The 20,595-nt window shown below is 33.1% G+C and overlaps 1 protein-coding gene across 4 annotated transcripts in view; it reads left to right on the top strand.

The window, feature by feature from the left end:
- LOC106137716 (homeobox protein abdominal-A homolog) overlaps positions 1–4,930 on the top strand; it is a 46,435-nt gene extending 41,505 nt beyond the window's left edge. For all 4 annotated transcript variants that reach the window (XM_060946126.1, XM_060946125.1, XM_060946124.1 and 1 more), the window contains exon 3: positions 1,363–4,930. In XM_060946126.1, the coding sequence (XP_060802109.1) occupies positions 1,363–1,760 (398 nt within the window). In that variant the 3' untranslated portion in view covers positions 1,761–4,930. The remainder of the gene's footprint in view (positions 1–1,362) is intronic.
- The last annotated feature ends 15,665 nt before the right edge of the window (positions 4,931–20,595 follow it).

The raw sequence follows: 20,595 nt of genomic DNA, 5'->3' as shown, positions 1-20,595 counted from the left end.
GTTGTATCAGAGTTATGATAGTAAGAAAATTCCTTGTCTGATTGTTGATCCCTGATTTCAATTTCATTTAACATTTAAATAAATTCGGATAATAAATAATCAAAGTATCATATACAATGGCTCCAAAATAAATAAAAATACAACAATTATTGTCCCAGTTTCTCATTCTTCAGATTTTTCATAAATTTTTTTATTTATTTAGTACTATGTACTTCATTTCTAGGTGGATTTAATGTTAGAGCCTACTTGCAGTGCCACAACCCATTACCAATTATATTTCTGGTCTTTTCATTATTTACTTAATATCAGATAACATTTTATAATAAGAAATTATGTACTTAATTGCAAAAAAAGAAAACTAAAACGTTTATTTTTTTTTTAATTATAAATAAATCCATTAGTCGTATCTACCCGTTCTGAGAGCTATAACTAAAGCCCAGCCTACACGGCCAGACATTCCGAGAGTCGGCGTTGGTCCGCTATCAATTTTATACACGATGGGACGGCCATTTATCTTGCCTTATTTATTAGCTGACTCCAAAACCTGTTTGAAACCCGATCCGAGGTAAATACCACTACACCGGCCTTCTGGACTTATGTGGAGCGTACGTGAGAAATGTGCCTCCTTGAAGAACGCCACATTGTTAGATGATGCGTTAGTTTTATCATAAGGACCCGCTATTATTCGATCGATTTTATTATCAGCAGAAGGGTTGACTTTCACAAATTCCGAGAAATGACTTCGCTGTAACGCGCATAAAGAGTCACCTTACAAAGAATTAGAAAGTTGCGCAACCCTTTTTTACGCATCCCTGACTCTTTGTAGCGATTTCTTTATAGAATAAACACTATTGTTAGTTCGTGGACCGTTTGTTCTTAACCCTTTCCGTTACTTTTTGCTGCGAGGAGATTGTTTTTACTTATTTTTATTGCTTCCACTTGGTATAGTATTCTGCCTAGCATTTTTTCACAACCGTTATTGGTGATATCGATTAGTACTTTATACTTGTAAATCCGACGATTAATCTACATTAAGGTCGGGTTCAGTAGCGGATGACTCTAAAATTAACTTTAGTGCCGCAATAAAATATTAATGAGCCATTAAAATCTAAGATGGTATAAAAGTGAAATTTAATGACCTCGTTGAGGAGATTTCGCGCTGCGAATCCTCGCGCGGGATGCAGCTCAGTGATATATGGAGCAATAAATCGGTTTTAAATCCATAATATAGCTGTTTACTACAATTATGTTTATTTATGTTCAACCTATTTTATGGATGTCACTAAGTTAACTGCCCGACGCGGCATTGTAACTATCAGCTCCGTGAATTGATTAATTAATTTATGTTTTCTTTGTTTCCAGGTCCGAATGGATGTCCGCGGAGGCGAGGCCGGCAGACCTACACGAGGTTCCAGACGCTAGAGCTAGAAAAGGAATTTCATTTCAACCATTACCTGACCCGCAGGCGCAGGATAGAGATTGCGCACGCGCTGTGCCTCACAGAGCGACAAATAAAGATATGGTTTCAGAACCGACGCATGAAGTTAAAGAAGGAGTTACGTGCCGTCAAAGAAATAAACGAGCAGGCACGCAGAGACAGAGAAGAGCAGGAGAGGATGAAACAACAGCAACAGGAGAAGCAATCAAAGCTGGATGGGCAGCACCACGGGCACCACGTCACTCATCATCACGACCCTATGAAAATGCCCATCGACAAAGGTTCCAACGACCTTCTAAAAGTGAACAAAGTCCCTACGTAAGGTGCCTGTGACACCGTTCTTGACTGACCCTGTATCATATAGTGTGAATACATGAACAGAAGTGTTACGTCCAAATGGACTGTGCATTAGTCGTCTCGTATCCTCTAGGTTTATGTTTTGCGGCTGATATGACCTCGTTGTGGAGGTGTAGGACTCTGTTCGTCTAATGTTCCTTTAGTGCGAAGGACTTGCCTAGGTGTTCGCTGGGTGACAGGCTGGTGATGTGCTTTAAGCATTTATTTTGTTGCCATAACCACACCTTGTATTTTGCAATAATATTTTACTAAAATTTACAAAAGCGTTAGATTCGTGTAAGGTTACATAGATGCCCGAGTGAACTTCGGTATTGTTAGTTAAGATTTAAAATCTGTGAATCTCATAGTATTTATTGCTACCACTTACTCTAATCCATTATGTTATATTTTTATTAATAGATTATTATATTATGTACATTATGATGTATATTTTATTATTTTGCCCGCTTTTAGCGGGGAAGTTATGTTTTGTCGGTCACATTTTTTATGATTGTGAAATTTGTTGTATTTTATCAGTTGATTTCAAAAGAGTTTCTTTTATTTTCGACCGGATTGTGATTCATTTCAGTTGTTAAGTCCACAGATTGTTGTATGATTTGAGCTTTTCATTTTTAAAGAAAATAATATCTTAACCAGTTTGAAGTGCAGTTAGAGACCTCTAAGGAAAAAAAATCATTAAATTATATTCCAGACTTGGTTAATAGTAAATAACAATTATAGAACTGGTTAAGATACATATTGATTTACCTACGTAGCTAATTCCGTAAGAACTTATAGTGTATATTTAATAACAAAATACGTATGGAAGTACAATTGCAAATAAGTCTTCGTATTCGAGCGTTGTGTTTTGTAATTTCTGTTTATCAGAATAAATAAGATATTATAATGCGGTATTTTTTGATAATTCTAACTAAAGAATACCATGTCCAATAAATCGAAATAGATCGAGAACAAATTGAATATGAAAGGATGGGAGCTGCTTGTGAGTATCGCAGCGTCCAAAATTCCGAGTCATCAGATGTTCAAAATTATATACGTAACGATGATACATATAATAAATTACAATAATGTGACTAAATATAAATTTTACACGTAAAATTAAAGTTGAGTAGCTTAAGTGTATAATATAAATAGTTAAATAGGTTCGACTTTGTATGAAGTATTGCTAAGAATAATGGTTAGATCCTTTTCCCAGTAGTAGAGTAAGCAGTGGTCGTCTTTATCACAATTCCAGTTTGAAAAAATATATTAACATTTCATGAGCAACATCCCGTCTCACAAATTTTTCTCTTATATTTTTTATGTAAATTCACACACATAGAAATTTGCCAAATGAGCGAGTACCCGATATAAGGCTTTACAAATAGTCTGTATAATACAGAAATTTACTGAAAAAATAAAGAAGCAAGCGCTCCATCTCACATAACAGTTTCATGTTTTGCAAATAAACCTAAACCAGTTATCGTTGCTTTCATAGCTACATTGTGCCAAAATATACAAAATCTAGTGCAGTACCACATTCACATTTACAGCGGTGTCCAATTTATTAATTTTTAACCCGAATACGTATATCTGAACAAAAATTAGAAATAAATTAGTGTTGATAGTCACCATTATACGTAAATTAATGTCAGGGTAGAATTAAAGAAATAAATAAATATCTGTACCTATTAAAATTGGAATTCTTCGCTTGATTTTGATAAATCTCCTCTTAATATCTGTCCACTGTGTTATTCGTAAATAGTATCAATGTCGTGATATCATTAGAAAAAGTCGGTAGATTAAGGTCATCCTCAGTCATTGCACAAATTATTTAACGTATCCAGATTTCCTATACGAGATATATAATTGGTATTAAAGTTTGAAAAAAACCTATTCAGAGTAATGATTTCTGATTCTTTTCTATATTTTTATACAATTTTTTGTTATTTGGGATGTAAGTACTGATGTTGAATAATTATGGTCTGATTTACAAAAGTAGAGCTGAAAAAAATTTCTTCATATTTTTATCATCATATTACTCAGAGAATAAATTACGTTGATTCGGCTGTCAACCACAAAATTTCAAAATGTTGTAGTAACATACGAAATAAGGTTGTCATTAGTAATATATCACCCCCAATTTACTTTTAACTATAAAATCGAGAATGATTATCGAACAAAATGTACTTAAGTAACTTTGGTATAAGTAGGCTTTATAAATTATAATGCATAGTTATTAGTCGTAGACCTTGTAATGACATTTAAGCGATTCCGATGGTTAGTATTGAATAAACGCTTAATTATTTAATATGGTTCGTAATTGCTACATAAATCATTGGTTTTGGAAATAGGGGCGTACACAATGTTGAATTTGAAATAAATAACACAATTTGTGTATACGAATTAAATTGTTGTTTGTGCATTTGATGATTGTTTTTCAGTTTTAAAATTTTGTTTTACCGTCGTTTTTATGGGACAGTGCAAATTAGGAACCACTTTGAAATAGTGAATTGGTGGTCTCCTCATAATTGGCTATTAAGTTTCGTTCAACAATAAGCAAAACTTGTAACATAGTAATGATACTCGTAAGTATATGTACGTCCATGATTTACCGCAGGTTTTCTTTATTGTTTCTGACTCGTAAAGTTGTAATTCAGAGAAACAATGAGCAATTTGTTAAATAGATTATATACGACCTCCATCCGTAATGCTGTCTTGCCATATTGCTAGTATTTTTGTAGTCAGTAGCTACATACCTTTCTGAGTATTCAGTGTATATGGAAAAGAATGGCGTATCTTTGCTATGCAAGTTACTTAGTATTGCGGTTAATATATTTTGTTCTAGAATATCCTCAATGCATGCAACGTCGACCAAAGCGATGTCTGTGCAAATTCAGAAATTGTTTTCGTTTTTTTTTAAAGTTCACCAATGTTGTCACATCTCTTTAAAGTCATTTATATTTTCTTCTTTATAATTTTCAAAGGATCTATTTTTTTAAAGCTTTGCATAGCAAAGCATCGTTTTAACTGTCAGTTTTTCGGCACAACCTATTTTGTTTGTTTAAAAATACATATTATCATCAGTTTAATTATTCTTTATTAAGTTTATATTGTTGCGTTTAAACATTTCATTAATTTCAATGTTAACAAGACTTCCCCTTGTAAGTTAACTAAACTATCATTTATAACATAAATGTAGCTATGTATGTATGTATCTATATCTATATTTTTGAAAATAGTTATTAATTCGTCTTAAATTTAAGTGTAAATAGTTGTGAAAGTTTATGTGGCGCATTATTTTTTTGTTTATATATTTTTTTGTTTATGTTTTGTATTTATGTACTGAGACTTATGTTATACTTGGCCATTAATGACAATTCAGAAAAACTTAAGTTGTAATACTAAAGTGTATTTGAAAATAATATCGTGGTACAAAATTTTCTTCTCAAGTTTTAGAAGAAAATTTGATCACCACGATAATCTAGTGCAATCAATACAATTTTTACAATTTTAGTTTAATTTCAATTTCAGGGCAAGGATGGGTTTTACTCATTACTTGGTCTGATATGGCATTTATGGTCAAGTGTATTCTTTGGTACGATTCTACGTGACTGTGTCGTGGTATATAAGCAAATAGTTGGGTGATTGTATATGAAGCCCACATTGAATATTGTAATATTAATTTCAAAAATTCAAGAGAATAAAGAGTTAATAAAATAATGCCTATTTATTATATTTTTCATTAAGTACCCCTTAATCTAAGACCGGTTACAAATATTAAGAAGTTCTCATCATAGAAAAGGGTTTTGTTCACCACGTCAAATTTAAAATGAAACGACCGCCATCTGACCATTCTCATATAACTATACTATTATCTTCCATATATCCTATATTTATATACTTACTTATAGAAAGTCATGGTTATATGTTTAGGCCGTTTACCTACACTTTACATCACGAAAAAAAGACAATGTCGTCTATTGAGGAAAAAAGCTGCAGTGCAGTTTCTTCTTCTTTCTCTTCTCTTCCACTTCTTCTGCGCTGACACTTTGGAAGCGGCATTAAAGTTAGTTTTAATTAATTTATTTGACGTCAACCAATGTTGTGCAACCAAAAGATATGACAATTGTTAAGTGATGTTCAAATGTCCCAAAATAATGATTAAAAATTTTTAATTTGAAATGAACCGTTTGTCTCGTTTGCACCTATTCTTATTAAATATACCATTTATATGGGCAAAAGATGATGAGTGTTACAATTCAAAGACCCACGGTCAGTAGACGAGAGTGACCTGCGCAATCATATCCAGCTGCTTAAATGAGGAGGTTTGCTCACGAATTTTGGCATCACCGTAAAAACATCAGTTAGAAATTAAGCTAGTGTAAGTAATTAATAATTTTATTTAGAAAAAAATGACTTAAAATCGCCCATTTTTACCCAAAAAATAATCTTGAAAGTCATGCAAGAGCGAAGTCCTAATTGCATACAGCAAACTTTAAAAAAGGAGATGGACATAGGAGGTAGAAAAAATCGTCCAGTTTCAGTAAAAATCTAATTGATAAACATGAAATGAATTCTTGAAAGGCATAGGTCATTTCGTTTGGTGTAGAATCTAGGTCTAAATTACTATACGTGTTGATTGTCCCTCCATCTCCAATGACACAGGAAGAAATTTGAAGTAAAATAAAAATAAAAGAATTCAGAAGGCTATCTCCAATTCTCCACTAGTGGGAAAATGGATTGTCTAATAAGAAACTGACAGTCCATTTCAATTCAAAATAACTTTCAAATAAAAAACAAAATTTACTCTGAGAAGGATCCGCTTTAATTATTTTACTTAGGTACTCGTAAGTTCGTTGTTTCCGAAGTCTCTAAAACAATTTATACTGGTAGGTAGTCATCAGGAACTTTCTTTCAATTTGACGAACTCAAACGACCACATTAGGTGTAGTTTCTTAAAAAAAAACATTTAAAAACGGGGGAGAAATTTGTAGTGAAGACATTATTAGTACTGAAGTGAATAGGTATTTTAATTATTTTTTGTTTAAATTATTTTTTTAACTATTCCGTATATCGTATATAACATTTGGATCTTTTTCTACAGGCTTAAATAAAAAAGTCTCCCCACTTGTCTATACCAAAATCCCTTAGCATTGGCTAAGAAACCCAACTTGAACTTTTATCTTGTCACTGCATACTTAAAACAATATTAATTCCCACCATAACTAATGGCCCCACTGTCGGCATGCACATTCCTAGACCGTCAATGTCACATATTTCACAGGAAGACAGAAAAAACATTAACCTAACAGCTAACTGCCCCTAAATACCAATAACGTTTGTCGGATCCCCGCCAAAAACAAACCATGAGTTATATCCATAATGCAATATATTCTACCATTCCGCCATTTTCCATTCTCCACAGACACTGTTGCTGTCTAATAAATTTCAGAGCTACAGAATTCACAATAGGTGGGACTACGCCGAACTAAATCGAAAATCGCTTGGGGTACCTCTATCCCTTTACTAAGAGAAAGTATCGCGAAAGAATGTGTAACCGCAAGCGATCTTCCGCTTTAATGGCAAACAATTTTTTGCTTCGACCTTTCGTCTCATACTTTTGCCTTATAGTTTTTGTTGATAGTTTTTTGGAGCACCCCTATCTAACATTACCTTTATGGCGCCCGATATCACAAAGAGGGATCATAGCAAATTCTAATGGCTCTTAAAACTGTCTAAAGCAGATTTAAGAACCAAAACAAATTCAGTTGCAGTATAATTGTTAATGTTATGACAATTATTATAAAGAAATTTAAAAAATGTCTACGTAACTTATTTTAACATTTATTTTTACATTGCCATTATCTAATATAGCCGAGTAGGTTTTCAATAAGTAAAAATCAAGTAGGTATATATATGTATAATACCGTTTATTCTAATGTTTTGTATTTTCATGAAAAAATATTTTATTGTTACTTACACCAGCAACAACTTTAATTTTCTTACAAAAAAAAATCATTGAGTCGGAATGTCCTTATTATACCTAAGTCACGCGAGTTACGCAATTCAATTAATCCTTTCAGTCACCAATTGGGGAGTTTTAAAACACAGTTGTCGATATTAACGTCTACAACTAATTTCCCAAAGACTATTAGCATGAATCCTGGGTTTGTTTATGAAAATGGCTAAAATCCTATTTGCTGGTGGACTATTAAATAGCTATGCGTTGCCATGACTGTATAGTGGGCCAATTTCATGGTCTAACGCTCCCCTGCAACCAGGTCACTCAATACGTGTTTTAGCGTCTTTAATTCTGGATTCATGAATGCTCCTCCATATTATATATAGGATTCTTTTTAAATTCTATTGATGCAAATATTGACGTTTATCGCATACCGACGTCAAAGGTGACCTAAGTATTCATGAAAGCTACTACGGCATTCTATGTGCAAGTAAAAAAGAAATAGCGCAACATAATAACAAGTCCAGATCTGATCTGACTCATATAAAATATGTATGTTAATTCATAGAAAAACATATAACCGTAGAATATATTTATATAGAAATAATTAGACCTCAATAGTCTAAAATGGATTTTTGACTTTGTTTGAAAATGTACAAGTAACCATCAGTTTTGGTATGCATTCTCTCGCAAAACTATTTTCCCGAAAAATTCTAACATTGACTGACCCCCTGATTAAAATCAACTGGTCACATAAAATAGCACCTACCAAAATTAATTTTTCTCACGTACTATAAAATAAAATATAGCCTGAAATGGTACCTACACGTAATAGGAACCGAGCTGAATTGAGCATGGCGACTGCGATCCGCTTGCAAACTATTCAGGATACTATAGAAAACTCAATTCTTTTATTTCGATTTTGCTTTTATTCTATTGAGGAAACCGTTCCGTTTCATTGTGTAAAGTTTCGATTGGTAAATTAGAAAGGCGAGGAGACATTTGGCACGTTTCAAAATGCCTTTCACTGTCTCATACGGAAAAGTTAATTTGGTAAATTTTAAAAGATTACGGTATGTATCCATCTTCATTGTTATAAATTTTCAGTATCTTTAGTAAAAAAGAAATAATAAAAACTAGATTAATAGGTATAAAGTATAAAAGACAATATTATTTAACTGCGGATCTATAACTTCTACAACATTGACACTTAGAAAATAAATAATATTTTACATAACATGCTCTCAGCACGTACTTTTCTAATCTCACAAGAGTTACAAGCCTCATGATAGGTATAAGTACAATTTTGAATGTCAGTCCGAATTCATATTCAACTTTTTCAGCTTTACAAAGTCAGTTATTGCTACAGAATAATATAACCCTATGGTGAGGATAAAAATAATTCAATTAACACAAATCTCTCAAAGTCATTTCTAGGGACGAAAGTATCGCCTATATCGATAACATAAAGTATTGTAACGGCATATCGAAATATCGATGGTACGTGAAGGTACTGGAATAAAGGAAAGGTTTCCAATGCTTCTGAAGTCAGGGAGAGCCTGCAGTATCGATTTAGAAAACTTTATCGTCTCATACATATGAAAGAAATAGATTAGAGACGTATTTATTAAATACATATATTATAACAGAGTATTTTGTATACTATTTACTAGCAAACACAGTATGGGAATACTTTTAGTTAGTAAAAGTTAAAAGTAATGGTAGTGTTAGTATGATTATTTGACTAATACTTATACGTATTTTCAATATCAAACAGGTTTCTTTTTTAAAAAAGACAATATTAAACGTTTTTCGCAAATCTCACGGGAACTTAAGTTTTTACCGGGACGGAAGGGACCTATTTCCTTCTCTAGACTTAATTACGTGATATTTCAAGAATGTTAATTCAGTAGATAACCCGTGAAGAGGTAACAAACAAATAAACATACTTTCGAATGTACCTATAATACTAGTTGGGATAAATTTACATACCATACTTTACTTACTTTTCACATATGTAGGTATATTTATATTACTATGTTACTTTGGCAAATGAAACCACATTTTTAGTTAAAACCAGTACATACAATTTGGAGAGTAGCCATCAGAAAAGACAGACGCACAAGAAATAAATTTGCATGAATTACATTTCATGCATAGAATTGTCATATTCCTTAGTCTACGAAGATAGTTTATCTACGTTTTTCGAGCTATCCCTCCACGATATACGAATAAACATACATAAGAGTAAGGATACTAACATGCTTCTCAATATCAAGAGGTTTTTCTTTTGTATACGGATTACGCTCAACTTAGGGGCGACTTTAAACTATACCTAGACATTAACTTGAGCATTGGCATGCTAGAAGTTTACAAATACGTTGTTCTCCTCAATACTATTAATAAATATCCACTACAGATAAAGCACCTACTTTTAAACCGTAACACAATACAAATATGATGATACAAAAAGAATATTATAATTCAAAAAGCATGAATTCGACTTTCGATTATACCATGTGCTTATAGAATGTAATGATTTAAATTAAGTAAGTCAAATAATTCCTTGAAAAAATATATGTAAGTAGTGTAGATTTTATGGACTAAATCCTTACTGGTATTCTTGTGCAAGAAAATAACGTTCTAAAGATTAGACTCCCTGTTGCGACGACTTAGTTCCACAAGATTAATATGTAAAGCAGTCTATGACATATTTGTATTAATTTGTTGGAACAAGAAGAACCATTTGGTACCTTATATCGAAAAGCGTATTTTAAAAAAAGTACTGCATTATGCATGCTCTGCTTGCCGTAAAATATATATATTATATACCTACCTATGTGTATATTTTACGTTCCTCAAGAATTTCGGTATGCCTTAGTGCGTCATTTTTCAAGGAATATAGATAAGTACCTACTATGCTGAAATTTCAGCTTTCTACACTCTGGATTTTAGGCTGTACCATTATCCTTTCGTAATTTATTATCTTGATTACTCATTAAAATAAGAGTTTATTATTTGATTGATAGTATTTTTTAATAATAAAGTAACAAATGAGATATAGTAACAATAACAAGTTAACATTACGCTAACATACACAATACACAGACCTGAAAATGGAGTGATGTTATAACTTACACTTACAGATGGCGACATAAACATAATAATAAATATTTGTGAATGTTACGAGAGCTAACAGGCACTTCTATCTCACGTCATATATTCGTATGAAAGATTTGAGCTGGTATGATCATATGGTATGTCAATCAAAGACTTAAGATTAATCTCAAGAAAAATGTTCTTTTACGAAAACAACTGTAAGTGAAAATTCAGTATTTTACGGTATATTTGTGATAAGCACAAAGTATTTGCTTATTTTTCTTCATTAACCTTAGGTAAGGTAAGGTTTTTTAAGTCAATCTTGCCATAGTAATTCTTAGGGTGGTAGTGAGAAGGACGCGCTCCTTTTCCATGGAATTCTTCCTAGTATGGTCTAACTTAAGACAACATCTTAGCTTTACACCAGGCGTATAAAAATCAAAAAATTTCAATGAACATATTCAGATAGCATATAAGAAATAAAAAACCATCTTAGATATGGGTAAACCAGTAAAAAATTACTCTATTGTTCTTATTATCTCTAACATAATTTATAACAAAAACGTTCATTTACTTGGGGAAACTCCCTTCGAAAACGAAAGCGTCACGAGTAAAGTTATACATTAAGAAAATTAATACAAGTAGTCTATTGATAGGTACAGTGTTTATCTGCCGGGTCTTATCACCTAACGAGATTATCTGTAGCGCCTTTGCTACCTCTTCGGCCATTTGCAATCAGATAATTAAATCCTTATTAAACTTGGCACCTTACCTATAGTAAAATAGCAGATCTATATAAAGCTGTACAAACTATTGCTACTTTAATTTTAATTGTTTATATCCGTAACAAGGGAAGGTAAACTTTCCTTATTTTCAGTATTTTAAAATCAACTCTTGCAAAATCTTTTTCCATTATCTATTTTATCTGTTTCTTTTTTTCCTAAAGATACAATATAAATTGTGATAGGTAAGATCTTTATTACGATTTCTCTTTAAATATAGGCAATCATGTCAAAATCTTTCAATGGAAGAAGATTGATTGGCTATTGCAAAATTAAATGTTGACATCCTTGAGATAGCCAACACACCAAACAAGGTTGCTGTAGGTCATTCTATAATCTACATATTGTATAACCGAACAGTTAAATTTAGTGCCAACTTTAAGAATATACGGACACTCCCTATAAACCGCGTTTAACAATAATTATTCAGATTTATGGCCAATTATTTAAACGCGGCACAATTCCATTCGCCCACCTTGTAACAAAATTAACTACTGGTATATTGATTTTTAATTGAACATTATTCAGATTTATCGGTCGCCAGTGATACTAAGTCGATTTTAGTTGTTTGCAATTAAGTAGTATGTCATTTGTTAATGTTAATTCATGGATTTTGTTCGATATTTATAAAGCTTCATTCGGTATTTTACGAATACTTACTTACATGTTCTGGTTTTCACATACCCATATATGGAGTAGCTAAAAAATAAAAAAGTTAATATGTTTCTCTTTTTCAGACATAAGAAATACTTTTGTCTTATTCCAGCATCATTTTCAGATATTTTGACTATTTATTATGACTGAACGAAAAATATTTTAGATGATAAAACTTCTCAAAAATATCTTGTGGTTGGTTTAAAAATGACATCTTAAACTTCATAACACCTAAGACTTGGATTATCTTGGACGATAAGTCATGAAAGGAGAACTAAGGCAAGATAAGCGTTGAGTATAAGAGAAATTAGAAATATGTATGTCTGAAAGGAAAGAGGGGAGATTTCATTCAGCAGTTTATTTCTAATAAGAATAGCCAGAAAAAAATATCTCAACCCTACTTTAAAAGATAAGATTTCTTAGTTTCAAACATATAAAACGAAGTTTAATTTACTTCTTCCTCCTGGCATTAGTCCTGGTGCCATCCACATCAATCTGGAGAGGGGGCCTTTTGACCATGGATCCTGAATTGGGTGAGTCAGATTTTTACCACGAAGCGACTGCCCGCTGACCTTTGCACGGGAACCTAACCCGTATTGGATCGATCATACCTACACATCCAGTTGCCTGAATATGCAGGTTTTCTCATGATATTTTCCCACAGCGAAAAAGCATCGGTTAGTATTCAAACTAATGTACTATATATATATATAAGTTATGTACATAACTTCGAAAATAGTCATTGGACATGGCCGGGATGGGATTTGAACCCGTGCCTATTTGTGCCACACGCATTTTAAACGGGCACCTTACCGATTCGACCATCGAATCTCTACGTTAAATTTACTAGTGAGTAGTAAAACAATCAATACTAAATGCATTCCATGCACAGAAAATTCGAGACCGCATCTGCATAGCATCCGTACAGTAACTCCCGGCCGACAGCGGTCCAGAGGCGGTTTGCGACTGCGCGCCAACTTGCTAATGGCCACATTGATTTTGCAGATAGCAGGCAGGTCGGATCGTGGAAACCTACCTCTCCATCCCGACCCCGAAGGAAAAACAACACGATCAAGGAAAATCAAATCCAATGATCCATACGTTCTATTTTTAAACCCAATCTCTGGAACGAACTAAGCATTGGAAATCGAAACTTGCGATAATTTGCGGTACTGTAATTGGATTTAAAAATATGAGTACGAGATTCGGCTGCCGGTAGGTATAACAATAACTATATTATTATTACCTATGTTCGTTTCAACTGGAGCTACGTTCGTACTTTACGCTCAATGACGACGAATTGCTATTTGGAAGGAAAATCGTTATTATATAACAAAATGGAATATTACTGCCCTCGGACGATTGAGTTTCGAAAGGGAAATGCCATGGAATATTGAAAGAAATAGACTTGTTCCTTTTCCTTATTACTATTCTAATTTTCTGTACTTTAGGAAATGCTTCAGGTACTATTATAATCCATTATTTATTTTATAATTCTTTAACATCTGTCGCTAAAGATACATTTACACCAACCTGGATATTTCTATTGATAAAGGTCGACTGGTTGCCAATCTTTATTTGTTTTATAAAGCATCCTTATAATTATAATTATAAAACAAACAAATTAGAAACACCCCCATAGGAATACTAATGCTCATAAATTGCTTACAATTTAATTGTATCGTATTAGATCGGCGAAGTGAGCCGCGAGCAATATCGGGCGTTACTCGTACAGTTAACTATCCGGCGAAAGTTACGACTAGCCAGCTCGTTGGGAGGACCTTCTGAGTGCTTTGTTTGCATTGACAAGTATACTTGTTAGAAAAGTTAATTGCAAGTACACTAATTTGAATAAGCTTGAACCAATTCCGAATTAACAAATTTACTCATTTCCCAATTGGTTTTCCGGAAAGATTGAATAAGGTGTTGGTAGCGTAATGGTGAAGGAAAGATAGTATAATAATAATGGATTTAAAAATACTTAGGTACATATAATTTCAGAGTGGACGTCTGGATTCTTGATTCTGTGACATTTTTTCAATTTTCATGATATGCAATTTCTAAATGGCATATTGAAACTACCATCAGGCTTAAAAAAGAAAACATTTTTATCAATCACATAACGGTGCAGTCAACTTGCACCACATCTTCCCGTTAAGTAGGTATACAAGTAATATAACATAGGTACCTACTTTCCTTTATCAATAATGTTTAGAAAGGGCAATATCTCTAGTACTTAGATCACTATCTGAAATATAAATTTAAAATATCCGGAAAATCCCAGAAGACGCGTAAACTAACTATCCTGACGATAGCAGCACTTGAGAAACAACACTAAAAACTTCTTTGCATTAAATTATAATTTACTGCAGCAAGTCATACTATGACGCGTAAACACTCCCTTTGAAATGTTTAACCAATTTTATTAGACCTTAAAGTAAGTGTTACGCATCCCTCTTTTGGTCCGCGAAACAGTCAAACAAGGAGGATGGGAAGGTCTTGTTGTTTGGTTAGATGAAACTGTAGTGTGTGTGGGGAAAGTTGTAGATACAGGTGCTGCTACGAATGTGTGCGTTTTTGGTGCACCACCCTGAGCAGTTATAGATGAGTACAGTTAGCGGGAAAACCATTAGAATAGAAAAGATTTATTATTAAATACAAGGTATCACTTATTGACGTTAAATCAGGTAGAAAAATAAATTTCGACAAAAAGCTACCAGGTTATAAAATATATTTTTTTGGGTAGAAAGCTTTCTGGCTCCCTTGTCATTTCCTGGAATAAAAGTAACCTAACCCTGAAAGTGTTTATGTCTTTTTATGTCAGCGTCAGTGCAGTTGTTTACGACTTGGTATATGATAAAGTTAAATAGTAGGTTTGAAGTAATTGTTCAGATTCAAAATATGGAGTCTTAATCATACTAAAATAGAAAAAAAAAATACTATTTATATATAAATGAATCTTACTCTCGAATTTAATGAAAATATTAAATAATACTTACAAGCAACTTAAATGGCACACTAAAAAACAATGAGCTGATATTACTGTGTTTCCAATTACGGTTTCAAACACTTTTCTATGCTATTATACCGACCGAGGATCCGTTCATCGAACGACTTCAAAACTCAATAACAAAACGACGTATAGCACATCAAATGCAACGCAAAAATCGCCGTTCAGACCTCCGAAACGTGCTTATACCCTTCCTGCTTACAAACATACCGACTCACCTATAATACATTTCGACTTACGCCTTTTTAGACTAAATTCTCTCGGGAATTTCCCAGTTGAAACTAAGAAGGTCTTAAGCAACGAATTGCGATATGCCTGCTACGACTTTCTGCAGTCGTGTGTACACAGTCTTATCTCGCCTGTAGCAAGGTGATTTACTATAATTAGAAAGATAGCGGTGGATGCCTTTTGTTATAATTTTCCAGGCTGGCTCACGAGCATTTTCCCGCGCAAACTCATGAAAACGGCGGCCATTTTGTAATGTGCCTTGTTTTTTGATAAGGGTATTAAAATAATGGCGAATTCGGACGGCTCCAACATTTCGTACTTGTGTAGTTGTTTGTATAAGTATCTAAGTACGTGAGCGCACATTTTGAATGCAAATTGGAAGGGTATAATTAAATTTTATATGAATCTTTTAAGCTCTCCATCGGGTAAATATTTGAGTTAATTAATTTCCATAAAATTGGCGGTGTTTGAAAGTTTTAAATAAATTACCTTACAAGCAACTTACATCTAAGTTTTGCGTCCATGATGAAAAAACTAAACATTAAATTTACCTACACAACGCTCAGTCTTCACCATAAGAGATAAAAGCGTGATAAGTATGTGTGTATAGTTTATCTTCAACAAATGCCTTACAAATTTCAACTAAATAGAAAAAGCATATCAGGTTGTACCTATACGAATTTTCTTATTGGACTATCTGAGGAACATTCCATCACAATTAAAGCACAGAATATTTTTATGTAAACATTTTCTTCCACGTAAATATAAGTTATTAAATGTATAGAAGTTTTGTTTTTGATAATATTAGGTAGGTATTTCTCATACTTAGTTCAGATAACTGAATATGCAACCATGATCAAATACGGGTTAGGTTCTCCTGCGAAAATTGCGAAGCTTAGATGCTAAGTTGTGAGCGTGGAGATAAAGATGATACTATTTTATTTATTTATTTATTTTAATAATAAAATCACGTCTCAAAATCTTTCTTATGGAAAAGGCATAGCTAAGAGTCACAGTCACATTCTCGTAGTTTCGTCATGTCCGTCTATCTGCGCAGTAAAATATCAAAATAATTAAATAAATAATTTACTCCATGCTTGTACCTGAAAAAGTGTATAAAATCAAGAAACATATCTGTCCTATCCTTACTCTTTACATAATGCTATGGCGTTTTTGTGTAACCCTAGTATTAATATCGCCATAATGCAAACTCCGCCATTTCATAGCCGAGAAGAACATTCGAGGCGCCATTACTGAAAATTCAGCAACATTTCGACGCCCGTAGGCTTAACATGCACCTATTTTCTCTTTATAAAGTGTTTTTTGTGTAATTTCGCTGGAAATTTTGTAGAATACAAATGTCTTTGTCGGTAATTTTCTCAGAAATGCGCAAGTATTACAAGAGTTGATGATCTTTCTTGAATTAAGAGTGGTTAGTAATTATGTTTAGTTGCCTTACTGATTTTCTTATTAACTGATGCTTTGCTGGGTAAATAAAAAAAAAACAATAAGTTTAATCACAATTGTGACCACCTAGTTTACCCGTAAGGTACCTACTTGAGATAGACAGAAATACAAACAATTTGATCATAATAAAAAGGGATATTTCTATATATTCTATTTCTGCATATCGATATTATTTTCTGTGTTAATGTCTAATTTTTTTCTTGTCATGATTCAAAATTTCCGCCTATTCCCGGATTCGGTCCTATTTTCTATCTGCATGGAACATGGAGTATAATAATCCCACTGTGACGTCGACACACCGTAACGTTTTATTCAATTGCAAGGAAAATCGCGCGGATTTCAGCCCGCCCAACATCCTCATAACCTATCCCTTTCAATCCAACCCTGTTCTCCACACGAGCAAAAGAGACGGAGGGTAAGTTATGGTAATTGACCGTAATACGAAATAGTTTCAGTCTAGACTGCTGGAAGTTGAAAATTACAGGCGTGACTCGCTCTGGTTAAAATATATTGTTATAGAACTTACGCTTACTTAAATTTATGTGGGTGCCGCGTAAGGTTTAGTTTTGGTCATAAGAGTTGGCGAATACTTACATACAGGGAAAAAAAAGGAAACTTGAACATTCAGGTAACTGAATATACCTATAACCATGATCCAATACGGGTTAGGTTTCCCTGCGAAAATTGCCAAGGTCAGATGGAAGTCACTTCGTGTAACCTGTCTTGGCTGTCACATGGTCAAGGTCTAGAGCGTACCCCGGGCTCCTCTTTAGAGTGGCGAGGATGTTACCGGGACTATAGCCAGGAGGAAGAAGATAAGTGTTTACGAATATTATTCATGAAACTTTTAACGATCTATTTTAAACACTCTATCTGTGCCATTCAAGCTTGAGTTGTAACGAAGAAAGGCTATAGTGTGTTTACTACTTCTAAGAGAACTAAAAAAATCCTACCACAGCTATAGTGCCAAATTGCCAATGATTCTTATCTGAATATTATAATTAATTTATTCATTCATTATCATCAGTTCATCGATGCTCTCTCAGATCGAAGGAACTGATATGTCAACATGGTCCAATCTGGATTAGGATCCCTTGCACACATTGCGGTAACGAACTAGAGTGTCCAGTCCAGTCCAGTATCGTGGCAATAGATGAGAGGATCCTTCTCCTGAGAATTTTAGTTAAGGCTTTACGAATATCAATGTTGAATAATAACTGCAGAGATAGACAAAATTATTAATTATTAATATTCCATAAAAAAGTAATTAGGTATAACTACTAAGTGCAATAATTTTCAGCCACCGTTAGTATAAACTTTAATTCTGATTGAAAAGCTTTATTCTGAGTGTATCTTCAAAGCTATTTTATTTCATGGCTGAGGTTGCCTGCATCATTTTCTTTACATTTTCAGTTTGGCAGTGTTTCATATAATTCATAATATCTACCAATATTTATAGTATCAACTCATTTAAATAGATACTTTTATTGTCGCTACCATCAGCTCATAAATAATAAGTAGAAAGACAACCTGCGGCCAACTTAAAACAAACACAAGCACACCACAATCACCTGCCATAGCTTTATACCCCCATAAACCTTCAGGAGTGCCCATAAAAGCATTATTACCTATTAATTTCACACCACATTAGCGAAACACACAATAAAACTTTAACATTTGTAACAGTGATTTTAAGATTTGTCCTAAGCGCCATCTATGAATGACTATTGGAGTTAGGAAGAAAAAGATTATGGCTTTTATACGGTCGAGTTTACGACGTCGTAAAAGTATGCAGTAAAAGCGAAGGGCACGCACGCCCTCTGTTAATCGTCGAGAAACCGATATTGCGGTAAGGCCTCGAGATAGATTACTTTGGGAACGCAGAAATAACTTTCCGACGATTGTCTATTTATGGGCGAGTGCCGAATTGCGTAGTGATTACCTTATTATAGGTATCAGAATAACGCTGACGCTGCATTGTAGTTACCTATTAGAATTTCATAACAATACATTTCTGCCATTTTATTTTCAAGATAATTTTTTTTCAAACAGAGTAGTTTACATTTTGTTTTGCATGCTTTTAAAGAAAAAGAAAACCCAAAAACGTACCTTGGTCAAATTAAGAGCGTTTTGGTGAAAGTTCAGGTTAAGAGTACCTAGGTAACCTAAACCTTACAAGAGGTGAAATATTGATCAATGAGGAGGAAGCAATAGAAGTATGCAAGAATCAAAGCAAATTGAAAGATGTAGACTCTGCCTACCTCTCTCAAAGAAAGAGATGTGATGATGTTAGTATTCAACGACACATCTAAACTTAACAAGCTGAACAAAACACAAAAAATCGTACCATAAAAGCCCTAACTGTTTCATCTCACAGCACCCTTGCTGTCGTTAAATTTTTATTGACTTCAAACTGCAAGACTTTAAAAATATACAAATTTATGGTCACTCAAACTGGAAACGATTATTCAACACGTCGTAACTATTTTATTGCGCCAATATAAACAAAACATCAATTTGGACAGCAATAGGCCCTTTACTTCTTATCTTTCTATCTATCGCTAATAACATCGGATTTTATTAGTTTTATAGTGACTGTATTTATTGTTTCACCATAATAGGCATGTTACGGTATGTGCTTTACAGTTTTAATCCAATTTTGAAAAGTATTTCAAACCTAATCTTTTATTTTTTAAGTAGTAGGTACCTACTTATGTATTAAATAATTCAAAGAGCGGTCAGCATGTCAGGCTCATAACCAATCAGATTTTGAAGTTTAATAAAACTTTGTCAAATAATATTTAAAATACCTAATAGAAATTTCATCCTAATAGATAGTTTTTTGAAACTTATTAAAAATACGATGCGAGATAAATCGAACGTCAGAGTCTCCTTTAGTATGCCTGTTTAATAATCATAATTAGAATACATAAATTATTTATTATCTTAGGCTATTTCACTATCATGTCATGCACTTACAAAAAGAAACATCTCTTGACAATTATGAAAACTACGAAGAACTGCATACACAGCTGCTTCACTTGCACCATGCAGCATGCTAAATGTTGCACGCGCTGATTCATAGATGGCACTAAAAGTATGCTTTGTAATTTTTTAATCAGTAGCACGGACTTATGGCATGGTCATTTTAAGTTAATATGTGGCCAAGAGATGGTGCTGTAAATATTTTTTATTATATATCTACTAGATGTTTTAAAAATTTAAAAAATACTGCGAATTAATTAATGTATTATTTTATACTCTCAATAAATTTAGTATGCATTAATTGACTTTAATTTATTTTAAACGTCCGTATAATGTATCAGTCGTTAACAAATTCTATTAAATAAAGTACCTACCTACCTTATTATAAACAAAATACATTTTTTTTTCTGTATAATATGAACTTACTTTCTACTTAAAGTTGCGTTTAATAACTTAATAAAAATTATGCGTTTTATCTCTTCTTTACTTTTAAAACATACACCTACCTAATTTAAAAAAATGTAGGTACCTAACAATTGGGTCACCAATTTCCTTACTATCATGCTAAGTAAAGTTTTCCTGCAGAGTCACTCCATGTACTGAGTACATATCTTGTAATCTGAATGACATG

This window comes from Amyelois transitella, chromosome 10 (genome assembly GCF_032362555.1).
Source record: "Amyelois transitella isolate CPQ chromosome 10, ilAmyTran1.1, whole genome shotgun sequence".
NCBI lineage: Eukaryota > Metazoa > Arthropoda > Insecta > Lepidoptera > Pyralidae > Amyelois > Amyelois transitella.
This window is presented reverse-complemented; position numbering and strand designations above follow the sequence as displayed.